Source organism: Anticarsia gemmatalis, chromosome 5 (assembly GCF_050436995.1).
Source record: "Anticarsia gemmatalis isolate Benzon Research Colony breed Stoneville strain chromosome 5, ilAntGemm2 primary, whole genome shotgun sequence".
Taxonomy (NCBI): Eukaryota; Metazoa; Arthropoda; class Insecta; order Lepidoptera; family Erebidae; genus Anticarsia; species Anticarsia gemmatalis.
In genome coordinates, this window is record NC_134749.1 from 1,349,053 (window position 1) to 1,371,590 (window position 22,538).

Sequence of the window (22,538 nt, forward strand, 5' to 3'; positions counted from 1 at the left end):
TCCCCAAAAAATACATTTTTAACAATATTTTTGTAAAATGTTTTATTCAACCCTCTCGCAGCTAAAGGGTCTCATTGTCCTTTCCGTAAGACTAACATGTTCACGTGTGGCGCCATCTGGTGCCAAAGGTGTCGAAGCGAGAGAACGGGTGAGCTATAAAATTGGTTACGATTTAGGATTTGTTACAAAGGTGTTAAACGCAACAGATTGAAGTTTATTTTGGGCTAGTATAGATATATTTTTTAAATATTTGCTAGTTGGTTTTACTTGCAAAAATAACGATACCGGACGAACATACTTGAAATGAAACTGCTCTTGTTGTTGTTATTTATTCACTTACAAATTTTATATTAATACGTACATACGAGTACGTAAAATGACGCTTTTGCCCATGACAGTAGACAGAGACCAGAGAAAGCAAGGGCAGTAACGATTCGATTCGATGTTTCCTTATGGCTGTTTATAGATGTTTGTTGCAGTTTTAACAACGCTTGTCTATGTTAAAAGAATTAATTGTTATAGAAGTAATAATTTTTACAGCATAAGTGATCTAGAAGGACAAAAATAAAATAAATAGAGCTTTCACACTGCCAAATAATTCTCGCGACAGTACAACTTCATTCGCTACGCTACACTTAGTTTTTCCCAAAACAAAACACGTATAAAACAAATACCAAATTCGATCATTCGAAATTCCTCAACTGGAACTATGTCACGAAAATTAATATTAGTTAGGAACTTTCGAGTAATAACACGGTCAAATATGTGCGCACCTTTATTTAGGGGCATTTTCGTTGGGTTTCGGAGCACGTGGTTGCTATCGGCGAGTTAGTGACGGGTCAAGGGACTTCTGTCTGGTATTTGGGACTTCGTATTTTACGGGCTGACGCGTACTGTGAAATGTTTGACGCAATTGTAATTATATTATGTTGGGGAAAAAGTCTTTTCGCATTATAATATGTATGAACTTGTAATAAAATCTCTTTGGCTTCAAGAATCTCGACCTAATATTATATGATTGTTGATTGGTGTGTGAAGTAATACAGTTGCTATAATTCCTAGTTATTTTCATTGGCATGAGAACTGTTTTTTAAGTACAGCAGGTTGATAATGTATTTTAATCGCGTCTGATGTGTTTAGAACAGTTTTTGAAGTTACGCAAAGTCCCTAACCCACACTTGGCTAGTATGGTGGACTCAAAGCCTTACCCTTCCCTCATTACGGGAGGAGACTTGTCCCGCACTGGGACGATAATCGGTTAGAATATATATAATTTAGATATTAGACCCAAGTAAATAAAAAGCAAGATATTAATTCCATCATACTGTTAACTATTTACTTTCAAAATACAAATAAGAAAGCAGTGATTATTTAGTTTTCATTAAAAGAGAAATGTAGAGCAAAACAATAATATCTTAGAAGCCCGCATAATTGCGAGAATTCTTTATTTATTGCTAGGAAACGTTATTGCCACGGAGCAAGATTGTCCTATAAAAAACTATGCAATTTGCATTGAAACAGAAAGAGTATTCGTTTTTCTTATAAAACTAATCTCGGTATAATTGCACCAGAATGTATGTATATAAATGATATAAGATGGTACAGATATAAATCTTCGTTATAGCTTTTGATATTATATTCTATAAATTAAAATAATTTCTAATTATGTAGACCGAAAAATCCATACTAATATTATAAATGCGAAAGTAACTCTGTCTGTCTGTCTGTCTGTCTGTCTGTCTGCTACTCAATCACGCCTAAACTACTGAACCAATTTGCATGAAATTTGGTATGGAGATATTTTGATACCCGAGAAAGGACATAGGCTGCTTTTTACCCCGGGAAAATGACGAATTTCCCGGGAAAATTCAGGTGGCGAACGAAGTCGCGAATATTCAATATTATAATGATACAGAATTAACAAAATTCCGTTGTCATCGCAACTGTTTTAATGGCGGATATGCCTTAGCGCGATTTCGTTATATTAAGAGATATAAATACTTTTGAGAATATTTTTCGTGAAAAAAAAAGCATATTTTATATCATAACGCTAGAATCAATAGGAGCAGAGTAACAGTAAAAAGTGTTACAAAAACGTGGAAAATTCTGACCCATTCTCTCTTATGTGACGCAAGCGAAGTTGCGCGGGTCAGCTAGTGTAATTATATGTCGTTATTATAAACAGCAATCTTTAACTATATACATTTCCGTTGTGTGTGTTTGTATTTTTGTACTTATGTATTTTTCATTTAAATTTTTGTGAAGCTGTAATGTAAATTGTCTTTTTTTGATAATACTTGATCTATAGTGAGTATTTAACCGTACAATAACAAAAAGTAAATTATATCTGTAATTCTGAACCTTAAAAATACATTTCACAGCACCACGTTTATTAAAACTCCCAACAAAAGCAATACCCATAACCTAATTCACCCATAACCCGCAAACTTCGGGCAGTTTTCTTCAAAAAACCGCTTCGTATTCCTTGCTAACATTTGCCAAGTTTCTCGGTCATAACACTCATCCACAGTTCGGCGTGGCCCAAGTCCAATGAGTCCATAATTAGGGCCAACTTGCGTAATATTTCTCTAAATAACTGCCCCCTCTCAATGTAACATCGAACGCTGACGGACAGACGGTTATAGATACGTTAGGTTCCTCTATGAATATTTTGTTGGGTTTGACGTGGAGAATGTTTTAGTTTGCGTAGTATGATGTTAAAGAACATTTTGTCGTTAAAGGGCTAGATTCAGGACTTTTAGATAATTTATCTGATAAAGTACAGTAAACTGAGCTTAGCACACATCCAGTAGTGATAAAACTGGCAATTATAATATTGCTTAACTACAAACATACAATTTCACAGGGCTAATTTATTAGATCTCACTTGATTTTATCACTATTACTTAGAGGTGAAATGAATAATACGAAGAATTACAATTTTGTGACAAAATATGCTTATCAATAATGATTTTCGAAATAATATGTAAGTAAATAAGTCTATTATGAAGAATGTAGTTGTTTGTTATTTATCACATATTCTTAACGAACCTCATTCACTTTCTTTTCTTATAGCTTCGGTATATGAAACTTTTCTAATGAATTCAACTACAAATGAAACTTCTAAATATTTATTTATAATTCAGTTACAGGGCGGTGCCGTTTGTGACGTTATAATGATGATTTATGGTCTAGGACAAGCTGAGATTAGAACTGATATTACTCATAATTCTGTCTTCATTCCACCCACTTAAGATATAAAGTTGGTAGTGTGATTTATGTGACGTCACGAAGTGCAGACGTTCAAGGCAATTTTAGTCTTACAGTATTTTGTGTCATCTTACTTCTAACTTATGTTATTAAGTTATACCTATCAGAAATCCTACTTGATTAATTACTCGTATTATGTTTGATTTATTGATATTATAATGTTTGAGTAACAAACATTAATATAATATGTTTGTTACTACTCGAATAATACCTACTCATTGAAATGATGAAATTTAGTACACCAGTTTTTAAAATATAAGATTCTAATTACTTTACTTAACATTTTCTGTGCCTTAAAATATTGCTAAAAGCAGAACGTAGGGAAATACGAGTGCAAAATGGATTTATATTTTTCTACGAAGTTTTCGTTAAAGATAGTTATTTTCATAGAATAGGTATATTGTCATGCCAAGAATAATGAAAAATACAGGTGTTATGACATAAGATGTTGTTAAAATAAGTCGGTACTTGTATTCGCGTATAATTCTCACTTTCAAAATAAGAAATGCATAAATATTTTTCTTGTATAACTAAGTATAAAAAAGGCTTATGAGCTAGATAATAATAATAAAATTCTTTTTTCTCTTTTAGTAAAGTAATATGCGTTAAATGAAACTTTTGTTGCAAGTAATTAAGCCTGAAAAGATCACTTAAGTAAACTAACTTTAGTTGTAATTTAAAATATTTTAAAAGTGAATTAAAATTAGTTTCTAATGACCAATAAAAAGTTTGTGACTAAAATTAATTGATACTTTAAATTTTAAATTGCTTTTTTTATTTTATTTTAGAGTTAAACTTTGTTCATTTACGAAAATAATTTGGTTCATAATTAGATTTGTAATTTCTTAATTATAAATTTCGGCTAAGCTAAAAACATAAGAATATCTTGGATACCGGAAAGTAGATAATCAGTAAGTTGTTAAAGAAATCCATAGCCATTTGAGCGATGCTTAGCAGTGGGAGTCACTACTTAACCATTATTTTGTATTGTGATACCCAAACGTGAGCAAAACTTATTCCATACAAGTAATGCAAATACAAAAAAAATAACTAATTAGCTTATTGATTCTATTAACTTTAATTTTAAACTGAACGAACCTTGCTCCTATTCAAAAACTTTTCGCAAAATAGCCCTACAAATTCCTGCCTTATTACGCAGTATCATAACCGTTTGCAGCAAGCGGCAGCTGTAGGCCAGTAGGTAATCATTAATGTCCTAGGCACTATAGTGACCTAATTCAATAGCCGACTGCATTACCCTTATTATATTAACGCTGGGATATTTTGCTTTGAACAGTTGTAAGACGGTTTCGGGCTGAAATGTAAGGGTAGCTGGGAAATTGTCATTTGGTACATAGTTTGAAATTATAATATAAGTACTTCCATGTAAAAGTAAAGTTACAAAGGCTAAAAAACAAAGAATAATTTAGAATTCTACTTGCCTACGAGTCAAACAAGTTCACTGGTAAAATTCAGAGTAAGAAATTCTTAAGATTCGTAATCATACATCAATTAGAGTGACAATAAAAGATACTCGATGGGATCGGGCCGTTGACTTACTTTTCGTACAACATTCTATAGACAGGATTATTCGGTTGATTCACTTTTCGTACAACATTGTAGGGACAGGCTTCATACAAAAATCCATTGAATAGCAACCTGGTTACCGTTTCTCAACCATAATTTCTCGCGTTGGTTGATTATCTGCCTTAAGGGCAGCAATCCGAGATAAAATATTTGACGGTGTTAATTCCCTTTAAACATTGAATAGTAAAAGTACTTCATTATTTGCGTGCCTTTAATAAATCATTCCTTGTAAAACTATTTTTCAACAGATCTGCGTTTTATCGAAACGTACAAAACACACTTGAATTCGTTGCAGAGCCACAACTGGTTATAAATAGCAGGTATTAGTAAACAAACCGTTATTAGGCCACCGTACCTCCTGTTGCTCTCATTAGTAGCGTTTCTTCGTGATATCGTTATTATTTGATTTCGGAAATATTCTTTAACGGCTTCATTATCCACTGCTTTTGTGGACAACTTTTGGTGTTCAATTATTGGTGTCAAATGTGTGGTAGACTTGTATTTGTGAAATAGGTATTTGTGATATAGATTTACAGTAGCTATTTCATGAGTTATGCAGTTTATAGCAACAGTTAAAGTTTTGGATATAAATGATTAAAAATGGTGTTATTTTTAATTTCCTTAGGTTTTTGATATTGCTAATCGTTGTAGAGGAAAATATGATAATAATTTAATGTAAAATTTAATCCTTTTCAAAAGCATCCTCAAAGGTGTCTTTCAGAATATTTAAAGAGGTGTTTAAAAATGATGTAATGAATATGAACATAATTCACTGAAATCAAAGGAAACTATAATCAGAAACGACGAACAATACCAAGAATACTTATACATTCAGCACGGTTACATAAAATCGCATTCCAAAATTCGCTTCAGTTGTACAATTTAATTTAGCTGCACTAAAGGAAGTTGCCCAACGAACTTGAAGATACAGTAGCTTCAATACACTACAGAGTACGAACTAGGAACTCTCTGCATGTCAGTCACGTGTTCGAATGCAAACTAAGACACCTGCGTTCCCGACTCTAATCAAAACTGTCAACACAAGAAACAATCCTTGTATAAACGCGACTAGACTCGCTCGGCTCCAATTTACACAAATACCAACCGCGTTGCAAGGCTCATCCCGGATTTCGCGACGCATCCCATTAACCGAAACATCTAATTTCGAAGTTTGTTCGCACGAAACGTACAAACAGAAGCCCGCACCTCATTAAGCCGTGTTTATTTTCACATTATACAAATATAAGCTGTGTTATAGCGAAACTTACGTCTTTGATGTCGTTTAACACGAGACAGCGTCGGAGTTTTCGGCGGTTTCGTTTTTACGTTCCGACTGTAGCAGTAAAGAGGTTCTTCTTTAGTCGATTTTTGCTTGAGCATAGGCAGTTTGAAGTTGGAGAACATTTTAGTAAGCACATCACTACACTTGCACTTTTAAAAAGTATACACGTCACTGTCACGAACGGTTTGAATACATTTTTTTAATTAGAGTTCAGAACACGGGCATAGGAAAGATGCGTGCGTCCGTGCGACGCTCCTAAATATTGTGGGTTGTTGTTTTCTGAGCACGCGGCTAGTTAAATATAGATCGCACGCGTCTGCTCTGCTCTGGGCGTCCGTTATACATATACATTTCTTTTTAATAAATAAAACTCGATACAAATATTACAGGCAATAAAGTATTATAAATAGTTGTAGTTTGATGTAGTTGGTTCTTTTATCTCGGCTTAATGGATTGCTTGCGCACGTGTGTGATTGGGCTTATTCAGTTACAGACAGATGTTTGTTTGTTATTAATGTTTTGTATCAATACTCTTATTGTAACGAAATGGGAAAGTGGGCTAGGAGATGTACATACAAGACGAAAAATGGATCATTCTGTATACAGTTATATAATTAGCTAAAAGTACATGACGTTAATCACGTGCTCCTTTTTTGCTTACTCCAAATTCTATTGATGTGTAATTGTTTGGAGAGTAAGTTACTTTGGCGCAGACATTCCATAGATTAGCATAGCGGTATTGCTACTCAGCTTTCTGGAGGGTAGTTAAATAAAAGTCGTTCCAAACTGTCTAATTGAACGAACGCTAAATTAAAAAAAAAAAGTTTCAATATAACATTTCTTTGACATTTTTTAGCTCGAATCGAAGCTGGCACCCACTTGATCACTACACAACATCATTGACAATGCGACTACATTATCCAATACTCTGTATTTGTCCCCAATTATACAAAACTAATACATTAATGAAATGCAAAACAGTACATACGTATTCCACGTGACCTTATTACATAATTTAATTCATTATCGCTTTGTCATATAGTTAAAACGAAGTTTAGGGGATGTGCGTCGTTAACGTTTACGACCTTTTGGCATGAAACTGTAGCTAATGATCGACTTATAAAAGAATTGAAACCTTTTGATCTTAGGAAATATAGGAGTTTTATTTTTCAATCATTAAAATTGACTATAATTTTTGTGATAAAAGTTATAGAGTTGAACTGTTTCATGTCTTTTCTATGTTTTCTAGTATCTAATGATGCAACAACAGTTGCATTAAACTTTAGGTTGTTGATTCAATAAAATACATTGGAAAATTCCTAAGGGGCAGCTGAAGACAAATATAATGGCAAGTGATCTTAACGTACAAGTATACTTGCCCGTGGCAAACACGATGGTCTGACCAAGTAAAGGGAGCCACCGTCTCGTCCTGATTCTTTCAGTTAGTGAGAACTACTTCGGACCGTTGTCGATGGATATAAAAGATTCAGTTAAAAGGTCCCAGTGACAATGATATTTAGTAATGAGCGATCTATTAGAGAGGCATGAGACTAATAAAAGCATTTCTTAGAAGCGCTATATCAAACTCTACCCATTGATTCGCGCTTAGCATTCAACTAAGATTATTTGGAAACTGTCAATCGGAGCGCTTGGGAACAAACTATACTAATCTATACTAATATTATAAAGCTGAAGAGTTTGTTTGTTTGAACGCGCTAATCTCAGGAACTACTGGTCCGATTTGAAAAATTATTTCAGTGTTAGATAGTCCATTTATCGAGGAAGGCTATAGGCTATATATCATCACGCTACGACTAATAGGAGCAGAGTAGCAATAAAAAATGTGACAAAAACGGGGAAAATTTTGACCCATTCTATCTTATGTGACGCAAGCGAAGTTGCGCGGGTCAGCTAGTAGTTTATAGATTTCGAATGAAAAACAGTGCTAGTTACCAACATTTCAAGGATTAAGTACGAGAATGTTATCAAGCCGTTACCGAATATTTTGCAAATAATATTTTTCATACAATAAAATATATTATGTCAAAATATTTCTCGAAATATTTTCAAATGTCACAGATTAAAAGCTCAATGTATGGGGTCGGCTAAGTGGATTTCACGATAGTAATATTTAGTATATTTTAGTATTCATGTATTCATATTTAATAGTCTTGGTTAGTTTAGTAATCCCTAACTATTTACTTATATTATATTTAACTAGCTGACCCGCGCAACTTCGCTTGCGTCACATAAGAGAGAATGGGTCAGAATTTTCCTCGTTTTTGTAACACTTTTTACTGTTACTCTGCTCCAATTGGTCGTAGCGTGATGATATAAAATATGTTTTTTTTTCACGAAAAATATTCTCAAAATTATTTATATCTCTTAATATAACGAAGTCGCGCTAAGGCATATCCGCCATTAAAACAGTTGCCATGACAACGGAATTTTGTTATTTCAATGTCATTATAATATTGACTATTCGCGACTTAGTTCGCCACTTGAATTTTCCCGGGAAATGCGTCATTTTCCCGGGGTAAAAAGTAGCCTATGTCCTTTCTCGGGTATCAAAATATCTCCATACTAAATTTCATGCAATTTGGTTCAGTACTTTAGGCGTGATTGAGTAGCAGACAGACAGACAGACAGACAGACAGACAGACAGAGTTACTTTCGCATTTATAATATTATTAGTATATTAGTATGGATTATAAAGCAACAAAGTTTAGGTAAACATTTAGCACTTGTAAATAAAAATTAAGTGTATCCAAAGATAAACTTGTAATCATGAACCCACTTATGGGGCCACCTTGTGGGTCTACGGTCGGCGCGGAAAAGTCTTATCTTGCATAAATATATTTAATAACTTTAACCTTAACACATCAAAAACTTCAATAAAAATATCCTATTTCCTTATTCGTTTCCTTCAAAACGCCTGTAAAACATTTAGTGGTGAAACATAGTTCCAAAAGTGAATGGTAATACCAATAATATTATCTGTATGAGGTGACCGTTTGATCTTTACTTATTAGGAGAAGATGAGATATGAGGAGGTTAGATATTAAGTTTGATTGTGTTATGGAAGGTGTAAGGAAAACTTTCAGAACACTGTAGTGTAAGTATTAACAATGTTATATAAAAAGCAATATTCAAATGTTCCGAAAGGCTGCATTTTACGAAGATGTTAAGGTCTCAGTCCCCATACTTAAGTGATACGACGTACAAAAAATTGCACTACACATTATACTGTCTTTTTATTTAAAGGCAACTCCCACACTAAAAATTGATCTTGTGTCGCGGGAACTTTAACAAACATATTAACAACGGACACAAAGTACAACAAGACCCGAAACAACAATTTGTGGATCGCACAAAATAATTAATTGTTGGGAATCGAACCCACGACCTCCCAACGCAATGGTAGCGGCGTGGTGACCCAAACCACTGCGACACGGAGGCAGTCAGTAGGTACAGTCATCTCTTTTTGAATCTCTGAATCTTCATAAAAAAAGTAGCAATAAAATTCCTCAGTAACAGTAGGTTTTAAAACAGGTCTTTCCTCATTGTATAAATATATGAAGTGTTAACGATAGACGGCAGTCAGACTCGCTCTGTGTCTCATCACCGAGACAAAAACAAATATAAATAACTCATGAATAATACCACCTATAATATTCAAACGAACAACTGACTCACCTCTGCCTCTGCTACTTTAGTACTTATTATTATGTGCCTCTGCTCCAAATATTACACAATAAAGAATAATACTACACCCAACAGTGTATTTTTTAAACAAATTATACTCATAGAAAGACTAAGTTTGTAAGTTTGAATATAAAGATTTATGATTTTTTTTCTAGGTGAAAAGCTTAAGGCTTGCTACTCACATATTTAGTTCGGCATTAAGGCTTGCTACTCACATATTTAGTCTGCCCAGCCGGACCAACCAAATACATACGTATATGTATGTAACCTTACTGTAAGTTTTACTTTAAAAAATACAAAAATAATTGGAAAGTCCCCGTTAATCACATAGAGGCAGAACCTTTGCTATTAATATAGGTAATGTCCAACTTTGAATTTTTCTTTAAAAGTTTCATGTAAAACTGTCCAATAATTTCTAGTGACTAATTCCTAAGAATTAGTAGTTTCTTAAAAAGTTTCTGTCCTATCATTTCTATGTTTAAAAGTTTTCGACCTGACTGACGATTGTTTCGTAAACTGAACGCAGACAAACTCGAGAGTAAAAGCAATAAAGAAAAAAAACGTGATGAAAAATTAACGCACAAACATAAAATCTTCGAACCACTTTGGCACGATATCATCCACACTTCAATGTCATACAAATGATGCCAAAGGCGCGTCATAGTAGAAAAACAGACTGAAAATAATCAGCTGCGGTGTCCACCGGAAGTCGGCCATATTGGTTATGCGTCAACGGACGGTTTTTTCGAATGTGGGTTAATTTAACCACATAGCAACAACCGTTTTGGAGAATTCGGTGACTATTGTAAAATTTTCTCAATATATCGTACAATGTAACCTACCATTGTGCATATAAGCCAGTTTCTAAATTCATGCATCTCATAAGATCGTAAAGAATTGTGGTGCGATTATATCATCTGGTGAAACTTAAACCATGATATTGAATCTTGAAGTCTAAGCTTTTGATACAAAGAGAGCGATAGTAAAATTTGAACTGCAAAATAATTAAACAACAGTTGTAAATATAATCACTTATTGAATGGTTCATTAATGTATCCATACAAAGATCTTTAGGGACTATTGTAACAAACAAAGCTACAATAATAATTAAGTTGTATATACATTTTGATTGAATATAAAAGATTTGCTATCACGAAAACTCATAGATTTAGAATAAATTTACACTAGAAAATACCATGTCACCAATATTGATTGAACATTCAGCTTAACATTGTTCATATTATTAAATTTTTACTTCTCAAATAAAATAATACACGAACTGCACAAGGTATTATATTACACCTAGGCACAAACCGTCAATTCAGTGTTGGCACTAATCCGTTATATTCGATCTAGCTTCAAGCAATATTTAACTTAATGCCGTTTGGACAGACGCCAAACATACTTAGTAACCCTTATTGGAATTTGTAACCTAATCTGTAAGTGTAGTCTTACTAAGAATAGTTTACCTTTACTAACATATTATTTTAGTAGAAGATCTATTTGCATTCGTTATTTGTGAATCTCATTGAGTAGGATCATTGAATCAGATTCTGGAGAGCCTAAAGCCTATTATTTTTATTACTATGTAGCTCGTTTCGTTTCCAATGAAAATATAGCCTCATTAGATACTGTTTTTAAACAAAAACATGCAAATAAAATATCGCACCTTTTCCCAAAGGGGTAAACAGAGACCAAGGAAAACGACATTTAGTACGATCCTTACAAACATTTACTTTTCATAATTCTTCTGTTTTATTGTTCATATTAAAAATTGACGGAGTGTGCGATTTGCAGATTTTGCTGTATCGTGTTCGCTGTTTCAATATTTCAAACAAGGCTTTCTACACTGAGTTAACAATAACACAAAATATATTTAGCAACTTTATAGCAGTTGGTTATTGTCACCCTAAAGTAAAAACCATATTAAATGTTAAAAGTATCAACACACTTTACTCCCAGTCCAATATTTTATAAACAACCAAAGCACAAAAGTTCTCCCGAATTTTATTTTATAAAATATGATACAATATTTTTGTGCTGGCAAAATAAAAACAAAATTGTAGTGTAAGTCGTTACAGAACGCGTAAATTAATACCGATTTGTCGCATGATATCGGGTCGGAATATTTCGACCGAGTATTTACATGGCACGCCTCACTACTGGACGCTGGTGTAACACGAAGTCATAACGATTGACATTTTATTAACATTATATTTACGAAATACGTATTTTAATAAATTGTGGTAAAACTCTACTACTTATTTGAAAATGTATAATTAATATTTCCGTAAAATAATAATTCTGATTAAAGTTTCGAAAGGATACAATTTTTTATTATTTAACGAATGGTAATATTCCTCTTTTTGCTGTAAATGATGCAGCTTTGTCGATCCGACATGACATTGTATCCGTTCATCTGTCTGTTATAATTTAACCATGTGGCTTGGTGTATTAAATGCATGGTAATGCAATATTTTGTCCCGGGGTAACACATACGATAAGACAGCCGTAGGCTTTGGCTAGTTATCATTTCAAACCACTAAAGACATACAAAATTGATTATAGAGCCAAAATTGAACCAACAATTTACTCAACCAATCAACTAATTTACCTATTTCACTTCACATAACCAGCACTAATTTGATTCAAGATACCATTGTACTGTACACATACGATATCAAACAACCTATTAATTCTCCAGGTGTTTGTTCAAGCGATCATAACAATCACTCTCGGGGCGGCCATTAGCGAAATCTGTTCGTATTAACTGAGGGTAACGTGCAGGTCAAATGGTCAATGAAGTTACGTTGTTAGGGTATTAAGTACAGGCATGGTTTAGTTGTGGTACTCTCTGTATTAAAAGCTTCTTAAAAACAGTAGATTTCGAGAATGTTCTTTTATTCAAGTATAGACTTTCATTGCCAAAATTTATCTTTTTTTGTTGAGCAGCTTAGCTGTGGAAACTTAATGTTTGTGTCTTAATGTTTTTTTCGATAAAATTAGTACTAATGAACTTGAGATAATATAGAATTATTTATACATAAATATAATTTGTACTTGGGACGAAAACTTCACCTAATTTAATTAAAACCATCTGCTTGGTTCACAAACTCGACTAAATCACAAACCTTACCTGACTTTCGAACCCCCATCACTACTAATCGCGCAACAGGGATCAAGAATGGACTAGAGTCCACAGCAGGCCTTAATTACGCATTTAACGAGGCCAATGTTACGTCGTTAAAGCCACACCTCGCCAGGCAAGGCCAGGTATCGTTGACAGGTCAAAATGGTCAAAGTTTACATATTTGTACTCAGTGCTTTTGTTTTCACTAATATTCTGCGGTACGACCTCAAAGTTCATAGGTTTTGCGAAAGTTTGGGTAATTGTAATTTTTGGAACTCATAATCTGGTTGAGCCTAATGGTAGTTAGGCTAAGTGGGAGTAATCTAGAAAATGGAAACAAACTGTTGAACTTGCTAAAGTAATGACTACGTTTCCTTAGAATTTAGACTAATAATAACTTTACTTCTACATTTATCAATCATCCATACGATTAATACAGTAGACCCTATTTCTAGTAAACCATACTTATATAGCTATAATTTGGACATTAGCACCTGATGCGTTTATAATCGACCTTAAATACAATCATGGCTTCTATCTTACATGTACTTTACATGATTATAAATAACTTTAACGAGTTTTATTAACGTCTGATGAAAACAGATGTGACAGACTCTTGATTGATCGTGTAAGGGTTTTAATATATTACAATTATTTATAATAACATCAAAATGTTTGTTCACAAAAACAATCACGTAATCCAAGCTAAAATAAAGCAAATAAACTAAGTTAATTTACACATTCAGAATTTCACAAAACTAGACTTCGCACACGCATTCAACCAAATCCATCTCAACTAGTAGAATTAATCTGAAAACTCGAGTCGTTGTAAATCACTGAACTAAACCCGTGAGACAAGTTTAATTAACTCTTAGAAGTTATTACCTAGGAAGGCGTATCAATGGAGCGATCATTTCTCCTAAATGTGTGTATAAATGTTGCTCGGGTATACTTGGACGACTGTTTCGTTTTATTCTTGTGCAAATTGTTGAGTGTTTATACACATGTTATATTTCAATATTAGTTTAAAATACTCGGTGATTGTGTGGAATATTTGCCAACAATTTTAAATAGTTCATGCGTTAAATATTACTGTATTAAAATCCACATAGAATTCTATTATCGATGCATAAAAAAGGCCAAAGAAAATTTGTAACATAATAATGGTGATCTTTCTGATGTGCTCTGAACAGATTCAGAACAGACACAATTCTATCAGAGCGGAGCAGTACTAACAAGTAATCCTTTGTAGCAATAATTAAAAAAAAATCTCGGGCACTGATTTTTTGCAAACAATCTAAAAATGTAGTTCGGTATTTATTACTCACTTAATAACGTAAAGGAAACGTCCAGGGAAAAATGTATATTAACAGGATCACAGTACTATTAAATCACTTTTGATTGTTCATTCTATCCTTATTTTTGTTATACTAACAAATAACAGACATAGTTTTATATAAACTATGTCTATAAAATAAAGCAACAATGAAACGAAAGTACACAAAACTAATGATAAACTACGAACAACACCTACAAATATGAGTACTTTGTATTTTCATCATAAACTCGGTTATAATGTACAGTGAAATATTACAAGGATTATATAAGATACTACAACAATGTTGTAAGTGATAAACTTACTTGTTTTTATACTTTAAGTGATAAATCTTGAGTAAAACTTCGTTAGTTATTAGGCATATTTTATATTATACAGCTGATGTTTAGTTTCAGTAATATGTAGCGAAGAAAATGATGATGAAAAGATTATATTTTTGACAGGTATTATTAGTTGCTGTATTTTGCAAGACTTTTTTATAATAGCAGCATTTGTTTTTAAAGTAACCTATTAAAATAGGGTCCGGCCATTACGCTCTCATTCCACGACGCCCTCGGCCAGGACGCTCTCGAATAGAAAAAAACTGTTGGTCCACCACGCTCTCGGCCAGCACGCTCTCACTTTTTATGTTTTTTGGTAGGACACTTGAGTAAGTACAGTTTAGAACAAAATTGTAAAGAAGTTTTAAAAGTGTGTAGTAAGTAATAAAATCCTACTACTATTATAAAGGCGAAAGTTTGTAAGTATGGATGTATGGATGTTTGTTACTCTTTCACGTAAAAACTACTGAATGGATTATGATGAAACTTTTTATCCCGAAATTCCCACGGGATCGGGAATTTGTTATGTTATTATATTTAAATTATCTTATTATATAAGAAGTCTATTTCAAGTTGAGATATATGACACAAGTTGATATCGCGTCATTCACAATAAAAACTGATTATTTTATACGAAGCATGTTGATTTATAAGTTCAATCCCTTTCATAGATGCATGTAGTTAGTATTTCACAAATTACGAGGCGTATCCTCTTTTCTCCCTTACCGGGGACGATGGCACTTGGTTTGTGTCAACTGGCCCGGTAAACATATCACCGGGCCAGTTAAAACTTATTTTCCCATGTGGCCCGGCGCCGGGCCAAGTCACCGGGCCAGATGGGATACAGTCTTAATTTTAAGTAAAATAAAATTAGAAGCAATATATTCAAAATTAAATTAAATTCAAGAAACACTTTCGTTTTTAACAGTACTTGCTTCAGCATCCTATTAAAAAAAGGTTTACATAAAAAGTGAGAGCGTGCTGGCCGAGAGCGTGGTGGACCAACAGTTTTTTTCTATTCGAGAGCGTCCTGGCCGAGGGCGTCGTGGAATGAGAGCGTAATGGCCGGACCCTTAAAATAAAGGGGCATGATAATTCATAAATTTTTTTGTTTGACGATTTTTGCGTCTTTATTTTGTAGATTTGCATTTGGATATAATCTGAGTCGCAAAGCAAACCTACAACCGCTAGTGGCAGTAATATCTACATATAATTCTATCTTTTGAATGGTCACCACCCATCATCATCAAATATCATAATATTATTCACAATTTAACGTACAAAACACGGAGGAACTTAATATTTCTAAGATGTTCACCCATCCACAGATCAACCTCGGCAAGCGTAGCTTAACTTCAGAGATCGACCCGTGCGGCTGTTATTAACCGCGGACTTCTCTCATTTATTTGTGTACAAGTACAAAATTCTATTCTCTTCCAAACATTATTATAACGCGCTATATCATTTGCATGACACGCATGCCAATAGCAACCATAATACTGTGCTTTGATGGATCGATCCTGCGTAGAATTGCAGCCGGAGGGTAATCATGTAATCAGTCTGCTTGTTTGCCTCTGTAATGCACATTCGGACCCATTGATGGCATGGGTTTTGAAATAACCAGAATGTTGATGGTAATGTTTCCATTCTTTGCTGTAATTTGATAAGGCTGTCCTAGTGATTATTTCAGTTGTTAATTAAAATATATGTTAAAAACAAGGTTTGGAATACTAACGATGTTTTCTCTAAATGCTATTCGTAGGATGTTCGTAGGCCGGTCAAAGGTTTAAGTAACTAAACCTAGAAACAAGTTGTTGTAATTCTTACTTTACGATAATATATTACGATACTTACGAAGAGCTCGTTTAAGAGAAACATATTTACAGTTCCTCATAAGTTATTAAAAGAAGACACGAGTAAATACTTTTATTTAATTTTTATATATTACTAAATACTTTACCTGATCTCTATTCTAGAGAAAAACAGGTGTTTTAATATTGTTCTCAAAGATTCAAACTTTATTTTCCAAGCTTTTCTATCTTCGAAAATTTCAACAAAAAACAAGTCAAAAACATTAAAGTTGTGGAAAAATTTACAACATTCGCTACTGACAGCCAATTCGGGCGTATGATAAAATCGCTAAACAAACTTTTGTATGCCACCGCAGTGACTCTTATTAACTGTAGCATAAGTTTTAAAATCGCTTGCATTTTGAGTTAAATAAAATTGTGAAAAAATATAAACGTTTGAAAAATTCTTATTTTTTGGGTAATAAGGTTGATAATTGGTTGTTTTACGTGCAATGTCTGGTTTACATGATAGTATTCGCCTTTATGGCGACAACTAATACGAAAGAATCAAGTTTTAGTAAGTACCGTAGATTGTTTGTTCGCCCAAACGATTTAGTAGAAAAGTGTTTTGTAACACTTGTGAAACGATAAATATTACAACAGTGTTGAATGTTTTGTTTATTCTTTTAATATAAATGTATGTTTATTGTGTAGGTGACTAGGTTGCTAGCTAATAGTTATGCCGACAGAATATAGCCTTATAAATTATCAGGTGGATATAATATATGTTAATTTTAACTTGCAACTTGCAACTGCCGACGTATTACGTATCGGATAGATAATTATAATTAGACACTTATATATCGGACATGAAACAAACCAAAGGAAGATCTCTGAAATTATCAATAACATAATTCAAAGATCATAGTTTTTTGTTTCTATTTAATTTATAATATCGTATAATTTATAAATCCTAGGTTCTGCTTTATCGAATATCATATATCAAACAAAGAGCAAACGTTTATAGTCGAACGCATTTGGCTTATACGATCCTTATACTTAAAGCTCTACCGAATTTTGGCTCAGATTGTGCATCGATATATTTCTTCGAAATTCTCGAACGCTACACAAAGGTTTTCAAGCCGTTTAGAATTTCTAACCAAATAAAAAGAATAGTCGAACAGAAGCTATAACTTACTGAAAGTCAGTCATAAGAAACGAACTCATAAATAGAGAAAAACAAAAGGAATATACATGTCGCGTGTAAATCTTATTACCAGTATATTGTGAAAATACTAGAAGGTTTTCTATGAAAATAAATGTTGAAGAATTGGCAAAATATTTTTAGTGTTATAACGTGTGCGTGAATCATTCATAAAGCGAGGATATGAATGGGTATAATATGGTATTATTTCAATTTGACTGAATGATCTTCATAAGTCAATATTTAGCGACTAAAAAGTCACCTAGAGTGTTTTGCTGGATTTCCTTCAAAACAGTCAGTAAATCTTTATTATCAATTCAATAATATTCAAAAATCTAAACTTTTAATATTTATAAACTTTTGTACAAAATGACACTAAGTTGTCCAAATCTTGGGATGAAACAGGGCACCCATATAGTTTTGTAATCTCAGCAATCAGTGGATGCATTCTACCTCAGTATTTATCTATAACGAAATTGAGTTGAACATCTACTCAATACCTAAATACAAAAACATGTAGCATACTGAAGACATCTATTCCTTACTATTCCGAATTCACGGATCACAAGATCTAACGGTAACACACATCACCGACTACAGTCGGCTCTCCCTACATAAGTCTGATTTATGCGAGCGAAGCCGGAGCCAAACTTGTTTAGTACAATGTGTTTTATTTACATACATTTGTGTTAATATTGCTTTGTTACCGATGTGAAATTATAATCTAGAAATGTTTGGTCTTAGGTTTCAGAAGGTATATATTATTATGTATATAGCAAAATGTGAATTAATTTCTGATCCGGAGCGACCGGAGCCTATAAACTTTTGCTAATTGCAGTTACTGTACAACCAATAGCAAGCGTGATGCCCAAGAAATAATAATATTTCAGATTTTCGTTTCAACAATGATCGCAATTGTAATTGTGAGGTTAATCTTAAAAATGTATAGAAGTAGCAAAGTAAGTTAGCGGCTTAAGGGACAGAAGAATAGGAGCAAAGAAATTCTAGCTTCGTAATTCAGAAGACACTGTCGACTTGTAAATGAAAAATTGTACATAACTCCTCAAAAAAGTCAGCAAACATAATTTTGTATGATTATAGAATAAAGTTATACTAATACTCCGCACTTGGACAGCGTGGTGGACTCAAGGCCTAACCCCTCGCCCTCGTTTGGGAGGAGACCCGTGCCCTGCAGTGGGACAGAAACGGGTTATTAAAAAAAAAGAAAAAATATACTCATAACATTTGGATATGACAAGATCAACACTAATACACCAAAAGATTTCTTTAACGATACAAATTGAATAAAATCAGTCGTACCAAGTTTTCTTCACAACATTTTCCTTAACCACCAGCACTAAAAATAAATAGGTCAGTAAGGTGTTTTCTAACATTATTTACGAAATGTATGTGTTGTCTGTACTAATACGATGTAAGCCGGAACGACCATTATAAATTGATTCCCAAATCCGATTGCGGTCTCTAAGGAGCCAGCTGCTGTTACTTACATTACCTTCATAGCTCCTTTACAAATAAAGCCTTGGAGATCAAAATTATTGTGGCGTAAGTTTTAGTTGTGATTTCATAATATAGTAAATGCTAAGATGTTATTTAAGAAGAAAGATTTGTGTGATCATTGATTATTTTTTAAAGTTTTTGTTAATAAGGAAAAAAAAATTAAGGCTAAAATATATTTCGAAATAATAAATGGTATAATTTAAGATGTTACTCTCATAAACAAACAAATTTAACTGTTTTAATTTTTTTAATATTATTTAACTAACAATAATGTTAAAAATTGCGTTATTTTTTGTTGTCAGTCTCTCACTATGCAAAACTCAGCAAATCACAAAAGGCTTGAACGTTTTTGACTGTTGATTGACTTATACACAAAACTAACATTATTTAAAACCTGAAGTTAGGTATTTGTTACTTAAATAAGTACATAATATTTGAGTAAATATTTTATATTGTTCCTAAAAAATCAGATTTTTGCAACGAGTATCAAAATTGCAATTTCCACATACAAGGAAACACTAACAATAAACTGTATTTATTATTTTGCGAGTACAATTGAGTGGAACAAAGGTCTTCATTGTTCATATTTGTGGGACAGTTTCCATACGCAAATTATTAATAATTCATTGTTGGTACACGTGTAAGAGCTACGTGGTACTCTTGGGATTCTTTTCCTATGAGTAAGGTAGAGACTCGAGGAAAAATACGTTCTCCGTTGACACATTTTTTCATTTATTCTATTTCTCTGGAATATTAATTCTCTGCAGTTTAAGAAAAAATGGATTCACGCTGGAAAATTAAATGTTCAGATATCTTTAGTAAATGTCTAAAGAATAGTCAGGATTCTTAATTTCCTTGCGATTGACGTTTTCTGTGGTCCAGAAGTGCAAGTATTTTCATTGGACCAATATAGTGTTAGTATAGAAATTTGTACCCTACATTTTGATATAGGATTAAATATAAGCTAGAGACAAGAAAAGATGACATTTAGACGACCGAAATATGTCTGACATTAAACATTTTAAGCGTGGTAGGTATCTCATTTTATAAGATACCTTCTAGAATATTTAACACTAAAACAAGTCCTAAAATCCTTCTAAAAGAGATCACACACCGATAATAAAGAACACATATTATCATAATATATAGCTTCAAAAAGTGCCAGTAAATTCAGTTAAACTTTAGCGGTATAAAGTCGAGGCTCCGAGAAAAAAGTCTTCCCTCTATATCATTATCAAAAAGTTATTAAAGCGATCCTTGGAGCGGTTCGTCAATTTATTGCGAGAAAAATCTTTGGAGCCAATTTGTGCTAGATTGAACTTTATTGGTGAAAAGATTATGTTATTTGGATGGTAATTTTGCGTTTTAGTTTTAGTCTTTTTATAGCGTCTGCTATATATGAAAGTCTAGAACAAGGTGTTCAAGAGCCAACACGTTTGGCTGCTGGAAATATTGATGTGTAATATGTTATAGAAATTAATACTTTTAACATATACCGGCCACATAACAAAACTCCCTAATATGCTCGGATCTCGTCTATTATACCCGAGGATCTAGAATAACGTGTTATATCTCATGCATTGCAGGTCATGAAGTTGATGCTCGTAGAAAAAACTAAGCCTTTTACTTTTATACCTGCCAAATAACCATACTCCGGTCTACTCTTGGCTAAGAATACAAAAAAAAGTAAATACAAGGTTAAGAGGTTCTTTAAGTATTAATTCACCCGTTTTACATAAAAGTGATCAGTATAACCATCATTTTTTAATTCCACGATGGTTAGTAGACTACCACACTTAATCTATAAGCTTTATTTCCATCCACATTCAAACAAAAGTGAAACAGTTTCCCAACAATCCTCATCAAATATTATCACCCATTACTTCGCGAGCATCTGAATGACGATCCTCTATAGAAAACATTACAGCCGGTGGGATTACAGCGATAGTTTTCAAAGGAACTAAGCCTTCGTATCCTCACCTTTTTGGCACAATTTTATGGGCAGCTAAGCCGCCCGCTGCCTTAATGGGCAAAGTCACTTAGTCTCTTGATCCATGATAGACTAAATTGCTTGGCTTTTGTAGAGATGTTTAGTTTGTGTTTTGGAAAGATTTCTGGATGCGTGTGGTAGTTGCGTCTCAGCGATAAATGCTTACTCAATATTTGATTATTGGTTGAGATTTGATTGGTCTAATTTAAACACTTCTTGCTTAGTATTTTAAGAAAATTCACGAGATATTTTATTTGCGTTGTCCTAAAAACCGCTTTTACGGTTAACCAGCTAAATAAATTGGCTAAGCTAAACTTGAAAATCTACCTATTTTCGTAAAACGCACTACAAGAGACCATAATGTTAGAGATTAAGCTAAATGCAAAAAAAAATGTCCCAATGAGATTAACACATTTTGCTTTACACTATAATCTCTTTTAGACAATATAAAGCCTTATAATCTTGAACAGCAAGCTATAATGCACTTTCCAATAGTAACATCCAACAGGTCCAGTCGAACTAGACATTTGGCATTACATTAATTTCTCTAGAGATCCCAAAATTACAGTCAGCTGTACGGACGCTCGTTATTATTGAAAACGGAGATGCATAGTGTCGAAGAGTGGCACAGAGTAAATTAATCAGCACACCAAGTCGGACGCACTGATTTCTAAACATAATTTTATAATTTGAATCTCGCCTTTGCAGTTCAAGGAACAGAAAAGGGCTAAGTCTCCGCTATATGAGCCAATACGCTGGCCAATTGCAGGTTAGGGATATTGCATTCCGCCTAAGACTGTTAAATGAACTCGAAAGTTTACTTTTTGGTAGTCTCATACGTTCATTCAAGTATTCAAAATCTGTATCACGTACATGCAAATGCTTCTACCGGTTGTGATTGCTTTATTTGTAATTATTTGCCAAAATGGGAAAATTATTGCGAAACATTTTATAATTGTTTAACTGTATAATTTTTACACTGTGACATAATGACGAGAGACTGTTCATTGCGGATCAACTATACAGGGTGTCGAAATATTGGCGGCTTAATTCGCTGGACACTGTCAGACCACTGGTTATTGAAGGACTAGCCTATTTTGTGGTTATAGCCGTTATTAGTTAGATATTGTTCTAGTTTAGTTGGATTCTGTAAATAAAAGATAGTTTTGAAAGTGGTTAAACTCAATCTAAAAATGAAATATTTAGTACTCATTATTATTTTGGTTTCCAAATATGTAAAGTGAATAACTTTAACTCTACGGTTTGTAATTATTGAAATGAATAATATAATTTGTCTGGCTTGCTTACTTTTCGGTAAGAAGTGGTATTTTCAGATAAAGATAAAGATAATTTATTTAAATGAGAGAAAATCCGTAATAATTTACGCACTTGTTATTTGGTAAAGG

The 22,538-nt window shown here is 33.2% G+C and overlaps 1 protein-coding gene across 3 annotated transcripts in view; it reads right to left on the minus strand.

Annotated features, from left to right (window-relative positions):
* Grip (Glutamate receptor interacting protein) overlaps positions 1–22,538 on the minus strand; it is a 304,859-nt gene that overhangs the window by 59,644 nt on the left and 222,677 nt on the right. Inside the window, exon 1 of one of the 3 annotated variants that reach the window (XM_076114046.1) lies at positions 6,126–6,380. The exons of the other annotated variants lie outside the window; for them this stretch is intronic. Coding sequence (XP_075970161.1) covers positions 6,126–6,261 — 136 coding nt within the window. The 5' untranslated portion in view covers positions 6,262–6,380. Of the gene's footprint in view, positions 1–6,125; positions 6,381–22,538 lie in introns of those variants that run through there. 3 annotated transcript variants of the gene reach the window in all.